The 11,449-nt window shown below is 40.0% G+C and overlaps 1 protein-coding gene across 1 annotated transcript; it reads right to left on the bottom strand.

Moving 5' to 3' along the window:
- Positions 1-1,133: 1,133 nt before the first annotated feature.
- LOC115360548 (gliomedin-like) lies at positions 1,134-10,874 on the bottom strand. The gene is made up of 13 exons (XM_030053523.1): positions 10,870-10,874; positions 9,978-10,377; positions 8,758-8,809; positions 8,627-8,644; positions 8,465-8,536; positions 7,788-7,850; positions 7,297-7,425; positions 6,797-6,877; positions 3,115-3,201; positions 2,452-2,520; positions 2,190-2,315; positions 1,949-2,099; positions 1,134-1,871 (listed from the first exon to the last, which is right to left on the bottom strand). The coding sequence occupies exons 1-13, from the start codon at positions 10,872-10,874 to the stop codon at positions 1,409-1,411; spliced, it is 1,716 nt and encodes a 571-aa protein (XP_029909383.1). The 3' UTR covers positions 1,134-1,408.
- Between the last annotated feature and the right edge of the window lie 575 nt (positions 10,875-11,449).

Genomic DNA, 11,449 nt, shown 5'->3' with positions numbered 1-11,449 from the left:
AATCTCAGAGCATAAGGAAACACCTTTTAGCCAACTTGAAATAAATAGTGCCATTTACCATATTCTTGTACCTTTCTTTCAAAAGGTGGTAGACCTTCAACAGTATTATAAACAACAGTGTTATTATAACAGAGTGGTTCTAGTATAACCATGCACCTGTCTCTCTTGTGATGCATTTGTGTCTGTGTTGATTACAGTTATAGATGTTGCAGAATTTCCTGCACCCCATGTTACAGCCAGTTTTAGAGGTGATACACTTGCATAACTGACAGACAGCTTTCCATCCCCTGCTCAGTCCTCATTGCTGATGATCTCATTAAATCCTGACAGTAATTTTTTTTTCACACCTTCATATAAACTGCAGTAGATGCCTCTAGTGATAGTCTTGTATCATTTTAACTGGTGTTTCTGTCTCTGCAGTTTCCCCCCTTCAGACGGTGGGAAACCTCTCCATGGAGTTGCCTTTTAGTGTGTCTCTTGATGGTATATATATTTCTGCAATATCACACAAAACAACTAAATCTACATATTTATTTGAACTCTGAATATAATGAGATTATAAATAAATTTATTTCACAATGGAAATTTGTCTGACTAGACTGCTAAACCTGAGAGTAATTTATTGCAACAAATTAACTTGACTGAAGTCAATATTTTGTCACATAACTCTGTGATACAACCTATCATTGTATTGATTGTCTTGATCATCTCCTCCTGGGGAAAATCTAAATGTAGACTCTTTCTGTGTCACAGTAAACTTTCAGTTCCATGATGACTTGTCATACATTATCTAGATCTTGATCTAAAGTTTTAGCTGCAAAATAAATAACAAATAAAAAAAAGGACTTCCACCACCATTCCTCCTGCAGTAATTCTCAAAATGAGTATTCCCACTTAACTTGATGTGGAAAAAACAAACAAAAAGCAGTGCAGTAGTAACCTCACTGCTGAACTGACGCAGTATGACTAGAGGCATGGCAGTCGGTCTGCACTGACCTTTGGTTGGCACAGTTACACAGTGAGCTGCTGAACACTGAGGAAAGTGTGTCATCTGTTTATTCCAGACTATTGAAACACCACTAGGCAGAAAATGCCCTACAATATTTACTCGTTTGTTAACAGAATCACGCCATTTTTTTGTTTTGTTAATTATTTATGTATTATGTACAAACCCATATCCTGTTGTTTGCTGCTGCCATGACCTAATCTCTCCCAAGGATTACTAAAGTTTCATTTAATCTTGAAATCCCATTGATCTGATGAATAGATCACAAACTTGTCACAACCAGCCTGTGTAGTTTGAACTTTGTTACTTAAGTCCTGTAACAAACTGTTGCAGTGGCCTGTTTCATGAAATTGAACCTCAGGAATCCTTTTACACATTGTCTCACAAAGTTTGTAGTCACTATTAATCCAGTTTAAAATTAACTTTGCAGTTTTTCACACTCCCGTTGTCCCACAGATACAAAAGCTGCTTTTTCGGATAGTATGATAGCATTGTCAGGATGCCATCATGCAGCCTCAAATCAAAACTTGCACCGAAGGAACTCTCTTTCTTTAAATCAAAGGTATACGTGACTCTTCTGTCTCTGACGTCGGTGATGTAAAGTATCCCATGTGCAATGAAGCCATTTCCAGTTTTCATTTTAGGGTAGGCAGTGTCAATGACAGTTTGCACAGAGAATGGATCCTGTTTTAGCTTAGCAACCATCACGGTGTCATGACTGCTTGATGCGAAGATGACCCACAGTCCATTTTCATCCACAGCAAATTTGAAATACGTCTTTGAGTTGTTGAAAAGATAACTCAGCTTATTGTATCTGGAGTTTTCAATTTTCACAGCCTTTGTCCTCCCGGTCTCAAGGTCAAACCTGTAAAATCCAAAAAATGACATTGTGTAAGTTTACAAGCTGTGTGCAATGTCTGATGTGTGTGTTAAAGGGCTTACTTGATGAGCTGGTTTGATCCTGCTTTGTGGAAGTAAAAAGATCCATTGGAAATGATGTGACCACAGCCCTGGTAGAACATCTTGATGTCTGTGATTTTCTTGCTGGTATTCAGAAACAGTGGAGCATTCTGGTATTCCAGTAACATTCGACCTGGGCCAGGAAAGGTTATTAGGTTAAATCCACAATGTGTCACAAATTTCTGTGAGGAATACTGTGCAGCAGCTGAACTCTGTAAGGCACCTGAAAAATGCTCTGCCAGCCAGTATCGGTCTTCATTGAAACGGGCTGCATCTGACATCCAGGCTCCATACGTTGTTTGCATGTTGGTGATGTTCTCAGAACAGGTTATAGTTTGGATAACACACTCTAGATGAACAGAAACAACTACCTTAATATTTAAACCAATGAATGAGGCAGGCAGACAGTCAAATAGATCTAGCACTGTGCACACCAAGTGATCATTCAAGATTATTTCAGTCTTATGCTCAGTGAACGCTCTTACCCCTCATCGTCCAGCTGTTTGAGTCGGTGTCATTCAACATGTCCTTGTTCTTTGGTGGGTGAGATGAGGCTAAAGCAGTGATGAGAAAATGGGAAATACACATTTTCACTGTTCAGAGTTACTTTAACCTGGCTTTTAACATGTAAAGCACTTTCTGCTACATTTTATGTATGAAAAGTGCTCTATAAATAAAGTTTGATTTGATTTGATTTGATTAAGTGTAAAGGGGAAGGTACTACACAGAGGTTAAAAGATCTAAGTGCTCCACTCAAACATTATTATAAAATCTGTCCATGTCAACCAATGAGTAACATTTTAGGCTATTAACTCTTCTGGACACATAGCAGCCAATGCATGATGGTGCATAATTGACCAGTGTGCAGCATTGGATTCATCAAGACTTTTTTTGGTGTTTGAGCTGTATGCGGCCAATATAATAAGGAAGTAATGAAAAACTATTACTGTGGACAGGTGCATCTAACTCGTACCATTTGTAATGAAATATATAAATATAGAAATAAATGAAATCTTTGATGTAGTACACTGAAGATGGTAGATGATTTTCAAGGGAAGACAAAAAGTATTAAAGTATTGAAATTTAGCACAAATATAAATTATCAATAGTGACGCAAAACTGAGACAATTGAGACAATATTTTCCTACCATATTTCATGGGTGTGTCAGTAATCTTTCCATTGTCACTTCCATTAAATGTGTCATCCTTTTGATCTGGGTGTGCAGAGGAGGAGGCTGTAGAAAGAGAGAGGCAGCTGAACAGAATGGAGCATGATGTGGTGTCATTTTCACTTATTCCACAGATGTAACAGTGCAGCACCTTTCATTGGGATATTTGACATTTAAACGGTTATGTTTTTGGAAAAAGTCACTATTTAAATGTGTGGCTGCTTTTATACACAATCCTGGGAGGTACACTATATTACCAAAAGTATTCGCTCACCCATTCAAATGATCAGAATCAGGTGTCCTAATCACTTGGCCTGGCCACAGGTGTATAAAATCAAGCACTCAGGCATGCAGACTGTGAAACAAGACATTTGTGAAAGAATGGGCCGCTCTCAGGAGCTCAGTGAATTCCAGCGTGGAACCGTCATAGGATGCCACCTGTGCAACAAATCCAGTCGTGAAATTTCCTCGCTCCTAAATATTCCACAGTCAACTGTCAGCTCTATTATAACAAAATGGAAGCGTTTGGGAACAACAGCAACTCAGCCACGAAGTGGTAGGCCACGTAAAGTGACGGAGAGGGGTCAGCGGATGCTGAAGCGCATAGTGCAAAGAGGTCGCCGACTTTCTGCACAGTCAATTGCTACAGAGCTACAAACTTCATGTGACCTTCAGATTAGCCCAAGTACAGTACGCAGAGAGCTTCATGGAATGGGTTTCCATGGCCGAGCAGCTGCAGCCAAGCCACACATCACCAAGTGCAATGCAAAGCGTCGGATGCAATGGTGTAAAGCACGCCGCCACTGGCCTCTAGAGCAGTGGAGACGCGTTCTCTGGAGTGATGAATCACGCTTTTCCATCTGGCAATCTGATGGACGAGTCTGGGTTTGGAGGTTGCCAGGAGAACGGTACATTTCAGACTGCATTGTGCCGACTGTGAAATTTGGTGGAGGAGGAATTATGGTGTGGGGTTGTTTTTCAGGAGCTGGGCTTGGCCCCTTAGTTCCAGTGAAAGGAACTTTGAATGCTTCAGGATACCAAAACATTTTGGACAATTCCATGCTCCCAACCTTGTGGGAACAGTTTGGAGCGGGCCCCTTCCTCTTCCAACATGACTGTGCACCAGTGCACAAAGCAAGGTCCATAAAGACATGGATGACAGAGTCTGGTGTGGATGAACTTGACTGGCCTGCACAGAGTCCTGACCTGAACCCGATAGAACACCTTTGGGATGAATTAGAGCGGAGACTGAGAGCCAGGCCTTCTCGACCAACATCAGTGTGTGACCTCACCAATGCGCTTTTGGAAGAATGGTCAAAAATTCCTATAAACACTCTCCTCAACCTTGTGGACAGTCTTCCCAGAAGAGTTGAAGCTGTAATAGCTGCAAAAGGTGGACCGACATCATATTGAACTCTATGGGTTAGGAATGGGATGGCACTTCAGTTCATAGTATGAGTAAAGGCAGGTGAGCGAATACTTTTGGTAATATAGTGTATTTTATGAAGCTGGACCAGCAAGTTAAATTAAAAAAGTTATACACGATCTTCTGACATTTTGTTTAGTGCCGGTGATAATCAACATGCATGACTGAATCATATTCCTAAACCTAACATACAAGTTTTGTTTCTCAGATTAAAGGTAGACTATGTAATTTGTAATGTACTGACTGGTACTGATCAACAACACTTGTGAACCCCTGTTCCTGTGCTATGGATTTGCACATCTGAGCAAGTAAATTATTATATATTGTGTGTTTAAATTCAGTTTTACCAGCATCACCTTTTTCACAGCTTCCCAGCTAAATGTCTAATCTTGGTTGGGGAATTATCTCCCTGGAGTTATTTCATCTTAATCATAAGTATTTCTTACCAGTTAATAAGTTAATAGGCACCTCTGTAACGTTCTCTGTGCTGGTGTTATTCAAGCTGCTGTCGCTTTCGTCTGGATAAAACAACGTTAATTCTGCAGAGAAGACAATAGAAGCAGTTTTAATTCTGTCTCTCATGTCATCAAATTAACAATTTATATCCCAGGCATTTGGTTTCTGTGACTGGAGGTCCACCTGATAACCCTGATGACAGACCTGCACTGGTTAGTGAACAGTGCTGGGTAAAGTAATTAAGTAAAGTTACTCATTATTTTCTACAAATTGTAATCACGTTACTTTACTTTTAACTCTCACTAAAAAGTCATGGCACATGGCTAAATGGCACATTGATAAAATACATTATAAGTTTTAGGCAAAAATCTTTTTTTTTTTTTCTGAGGAGCTCTCATGGCCACACTGGTTAACAAACAGGGCCACAAGAGGAACTCAAACAGCATTAAAACTGTAACTCTCGAAATGATACCAAACACATGAAAATTCAAAGATAACTTCGTCCTTGAAATTATACCTGAAGTTCGATGTATACCAGCACGAAAAAATATCCAGTTCAGTGCACAGGGTGGTTAACTTCACAAGCAGAAAACTCTGAACTCTGCTTCCTCTTTCCAAAGATTATCATACCAAAATGTCATGTACAGAGCTGTGCCCTTTTAACCTCACTGTTTCACTTTGCATGATACCAAAATGTTCAATATTAGGCTTGGCCCATGGCCTATCAACAGTGTATTGATCCAACCCACTGCACTAGACTATATCAATGCCATTTTGAATGTTTATTTGATGTGATTTCTTAAGTGTTAAATTTGCCATAACACCACTTAAGCTCCATGGGCAAGTAGCAGAAGTAACAGCTTTTTAATTAGGAAAGTAACTGCTACTGAAATTTAAAAAAAATATCCATATGTTACTGCATTACTAAGAAAAGTAATCTGATTAGTGTTACTTTGCATTACTCCAAACTCAGGTAGTGGTCGATGTTGCCTGTCTGGTGGTCTTGCTGATTTATGATGTCCCTTAAGTCCAGTATGATGGCTCATAACCAATGTGCCACCGCAGTCTGCAGGTTTTCACCCTACAGCCTACAAAGGCTGATTTCATTTGCACTCCTTCAACCAGAGAGGCATACTCTACATACTCGCTATTTTTAGGTTAGTTCATAAATCCTTTAATATCTGAATTGGTCTTGTGTGTGGAAACTTGCCCTGGATTAAGGGGCACAGCAGGGGTTCTGCACCTCTAAGGTCACATTCATTAAGCCATGGACTCTCATTTGAAATGATTTTGCTCCAGGAACCATACACTGCTGGCCACTGAGCAGCTCCTTATTTTAGTTTGTGCATTAAATTAATTGGGCCAAGGCGTCATACCTGAACATGACAAATAGATTCAAAGTGGTGAGGTCAAACAATGTTAAAATAATTATTCACACATTTTTGTATCATCATTGATCATTCTGATCAATTAAATTACAGTGAAAATAAACTATTCCTCATTTTCTTAAGGACCCCCTGGATGCCCCTGAGTGACCCCTTGGTGTGCCTGGACCCCTACTATCAGTACAATTTCACATTAGGCGTGAAAATTCATTGTTGCGCATTGTTGCATAGTTTCAAAATGACTTTGAATTGTCAAATTTTATATCACCCATGTTGTGTGTTGAGCCAGGTCATGAGTTGATATAGGTCATTTTGTTAAATTCCTAACTGGTATTAAAGATGAGAAGAGATGTCTTCATCAATCTTCTTCCCACCACTAGAAATGTTTCCCTACCAGATGTGCCTGGAAGTTTCTCAGCATAAGTCACATTCCAGACGTCGCTGTCGTCATCAGCTGCATGTGGTGGTGGTGAATCTGTGATAAGAAACATGAGGTTTGGGTGAATCAGACTGTAGCAGTATATTTAATATATGAAACATGACTTCTCATGATATCCTGTGATATACTTTATTTACCATTCATGTTAACTGGCAAGGGGCTAATAATTTCTGTGCTGGTTTCATTCAGCGTGTCATTGGTCAGGAAAGGATGAGATGGTGCTAAATTTGTAGAGGAGAAACGGAAATCTAATTACAAGAGGAAAACACATACAGTATCTGTATTATCAAAGTGCAGCTGACTGACATAGATTTCTTTTGAAAAAGACACTGTAATCAAAAACAATATCAAAATCTTGACACTCAACCTTCTGTCTGGGTTGTAATGAAATCACTTTTAAATAAGTTTTAATTTGGTATTTAGTAAAGATGAGGAGTACAGAGGAACGTTCCTACCCACAGACATGTTGGTTTGACGGATGTGCGCTCTGAAAGTCTGAGGTCTTGTTTCCTCCAGGGGCTCAGAGGGGCCAGGTGGCCCTGGCTGGCCTGCAGGACCAGGTGGACCTGGACGACCCGGAGGACCTTCAACATAGAAACAACTCACAAACAGCTGACCGAGTTGCTGAACAAAACTCCTGATCAATCACATAGGGTCTTCAAAATAACCAAATTATCAAGAGATAGGGTGAATCTGGGCTAATCTGTGAATTATGAAATGACTGTACTTGTACTGTGAACTCTGACAATTATACAAGATTGAAAAGCATCAAAATTAGATCAACTCTCAAGCTAAAAAAGTAAATCTGTGTGAGTGATTTTATTTGAATTGAGATTGACGGAGCTGTAAAAACGTGATCTCTTCTCATTTGTAATGACATATTTCATGCCCTGTAGGGTACATTGTCATCACTTATCCTCAATGAGAATGTCATTGGAGGTCTCACCTTTCTGTCCTGGTGGCCCAGTGTCTCCTTTAGGTCCTGGCTCTCCCTTTTCACCAGGGGCTCCTGGATGGTTAAAGCAATACCAGGAGGCACCATCAATTCAGAGAGCTGAGTTGATTTAGGGGTTAAAATGGAATTCCAACCCAAAAAAGGATTCCCATATGCTATTCCTATAATAGTGAACAGATGATCTTTGCATTGTGAGCGTGAACGACCCTCTCTCAATGTTAAAGAAAACAGAACTGACCTGGGATGCCAGGAGATGCTGAGATAAGCCAATGAATGAGTGACAGAGAAAAAAAATCACTTTGTGCACACAGTGACAGGGTGTTTTTATAGTCATAAGGGCACATGTCTTTGTGCACAACAGTTAAAACTACAACAAAGCATACACCTTCAGACTAACCAGCACAATCAACATTGTATGCATTCCCAAAATCAAATTTCCATTTATTTTCAGTGGGCCTCCTGCAGAAAGTGCCTTATGATGGCAAAACAGATGTGTCTGGCAGCTGTTTTTCCAAATCAGGTTGAACGCTCCATTTTTGTTGGATTTATATGTGGTTGCTGTTGCAGGGAAGATTTGTCTCTTCAAGTGTTCATTTATATATATAATTTTGTCTCCAACAGTGCGTCAATAATGCTCTAACACATAGCAACAGGACAACAACACATACCCCTTCTTCCTCGTCTCCCCTCCTGTCCTGGCGCACCCCGTGGTCCTGGCAAACCATCTCGCCCAGGCAAACCTAAGAAACATCACTGTTGATGTAGTAACAAATTCCATGCTAATTCTAGGTAGATAATATAGTCATGAAGACTCTGAAGTTTGTTATTACCTGGAGGTCCAGGTGGGCCTGCAATAAAAGAAACATTGACGGAAAATACTTTTAATGAGAATTAATGAATAATACTTTGAAAGATGAAACACCACAATGGTTTGAAAACAGAGCATATTTATACACTGTACCTGTTAAACAATTTCCCCTGGATCTGTTACACAGGTCTACAAAAGCTTTGAGCTGAAACACAAAACAGACACACAGTCAGGTGATAGAAAATATTACCTACAAATGTAATCACTTAAATGAACCAGCAGAATGTGATTAATAATATTTAATTAATAATAGTTATCACCTATGCCTATTACCTGTGCTTAGTCCCAGTGGTTAGCTCCAAATCTGTCTTGGCTGATTTCTGCTAATTTGTCTTCAAACTGTAGTTAACGGTTTTCGATTTCAGTTTACACCTGGACAAACATGTTGTGTGGTGCAACTCAGAGGAGCCTTTTCCAATTTTAGACCTTTTATTGCCTTTTAATCACTCAGAAACTATGACCCATGCTTTATTTTGGCATGCCTGAACTAGTTCAACAACCTGCTTTTAGATCGAAGCAGAGATTACACCCATTTTAGCCGCACATCATTATTTATGAATGCAATCATCCACTAGAACTGATTTTTAAAAATTGTATTGATCACATTTAAGGCATGATCGGGATCAGCACCTTTTATTTCTCTCAACTTTTAACCCCATATTAACAAAGCATGGTGTGATCCTCACACTGATATCCTCAGTGTCTATAAAACACTTTAAAAAATAAACTTCTTTAGGCTTGCTTTTTCATTTTAAAAAATAGTTTGAATTTTTGTTTCCTCTTTTCTTTTTCTCTATTCCTCAAGTTTTAATTTTCTCATAAAATTGCCTGTTTTGGCAAAAGGTAATACTGTTTCTATGATTATAATTATGACCAGGTGAATGTACTTTTGTATTTCTATTAGGACCCTCTGAAGTGATGCCAGTTCCTTGAGGAGGTGTGAGTGGCAGAGGGAGGACCAAGCAGCTTTCACGCTCCACTGCTCAAGATAATTCCCCAGGAAATCCTCATTGGAAAAACAGATCCCTTCCTGATCACTGTAGCAGATTCTTGGATTCTTGGATTTCACAGTGTTATTGTTTGCATCGAATGGACATTTTTCTTATCCCAAAAGGGAAAAGAGAGGAAATACTTCTCTTAAAAGATGCCCATGTAAAATATTCTTCCACTGTTTTCTCTTATAATGACAGTGATCAGAATGACCTTTTTTCTACATGTTTACACATTAAATCATTCCTAAAACTCAGACAAACTGCCTATAATATTGACTACTTTTACACTTTGAGCTATTTTCAAGCACTTGAGTGTCTTACAGGAACCATGGAGTATGTCATCATCATCAGGATGTCCTCCTGCTCTTCGCGGCGTGCTGCTTCTCCGGCCTGGCTCCTTCTGCTGCGGTGGAGGAGCTCTGCCTCTCCAGCAGGGCCGGTGGTCTGGAGGATCCCCGCCTGCAAGCTGCAACTCTGTGACAGCACCTGCATCTGGGCGTCCAACCTGACGAGATCATCTGTCAGCTCCCTGTGCTGAAAAAGTAGGAACACCAAGCCAGCTGAGCTCAGTGCCAGCAGCGCACACATCCCCAGCAGCAACACTTTGATGCTCCATGGAAGCACGATGCTACTGCTGTCCTGCATACTTCCTCCTTCCTCCTTTGCCTGGTTCTCCAGTGCAGAGAGCCTCACTGATGCTGGACTCTTCACCAGCACATATCTGAACGTATGCCAATACAGAAAACAGCCGTCAGATGGAAACCACACGCGAGCTACTGCAGGAAAAACATGTCAAAATAATTCTATAACTGCAACGGGGAACACTTGATGCATTGCGCAACTCCAACCATCTGGAAAACAGTTAAAATCTGTAGGCCTGCTTGATTTGGCAGCAACAAATGTACATATTTCCTGAGTGACATATTCCACACAGACAGTGCCATGTTTAGTGCACCCATCATTCCAGTGATTTTTCTCCCAATTTTGTTGACAGCCCATCTTGAATGAAATGACTCTGTGATAAAAGGAATGACTGAACAAGGGAAACATTCTTTGGATCCACAAGAGAGCTTTCAGAGCACTTTTAATAAAAGACAGGATGTGTGTGTATGTGTGTGTGTCAGGCTCTCTTTTATAAATGGGGTTTTGGGTTTTACACTCATTTCAGTATCTAATTCAGAAACAAGACTTATGATCATCGCATGTTTTTTACTCCATGACCGCTGGTGCTTTAACAAGAGCCTTAATGTGTTTTCAGTTTTGAAAAGCCCTCATCATTGGGGCTTAAGTGTCTCCATGACAACTAGTTGCCCACCAGCTTGTACTTGTAAACACACACACATACCAGCCATTCAAAGGTAATGACCTTGATCAACCTCTGCTTGAATATTATTCCGCGTCTCCAGCTGCTTGCATGGTTTGTTTTCAATAATCATATAGATGGCACCGGTAGATGAAATGTTGCAGGTTAAAATAGTTTCAAATCCTTACATCATGTTTCTCATGCCCTTGTCTCTTTTCTGCCTGAATTGCAGGGTGAAACCTTGTTCCTTTATTACAGGTCAGCCTGACCTAGCTAACTAATTTCCTCCTGAAAAGGCTCTTCACTTGATGAATTCGACAGCGGGGTTTCTTTGTTTCGAACAACCTAAAAGCCGAAGTAAGCCTGTCTCAAAAAAAGACTCGCCAGAAAAACAGATGAAAAGTTTTTGCATTCTCATAAAAAAGAAAAAAAAAAATCAGTGTTTTTGTGCATTTCAAGGCTGCTCTCTGATTGAGACATGCCACATTGT

Source organism: Myripristis murdjan, chromosome 6 (assembly GCF_902150065.1).
Source record: "Myripristis murdjan chromosome 6, fMyrMur1.1, whole genome shotgun sequence".
Lineage (NCBI taxonomy): Eukaryota > Metazoa > Chordata > Actinopteri > Holocentriformes > Holocentridae > Myripristis > Myripristis murdjan.
Note: the sequence above shows the minus strand (reverse complement) of the source record. Positions and strands in the feature narration are given on the sequence as shown.

Bases quoted from the DNA above. Each gene is read 5' to 3' on its own strand.
- LOC115360548 (XM_030053523.1), bottom strand. The intron at 8,810-9,977 runs GTAAGACACTCA...TTTGTGTTTCAG, and splicing joins TGACATACTCCATGGTTCCT to CTCAAAGCTTTTGTAGACCT. The intron at 1,872-1,948 runs GTAAGCCCTTTA...TGGATTTTACAG, and splicing joins GGATCAAACCAGCTCATCAA to GTTTGACCTTGAGACCGGGA.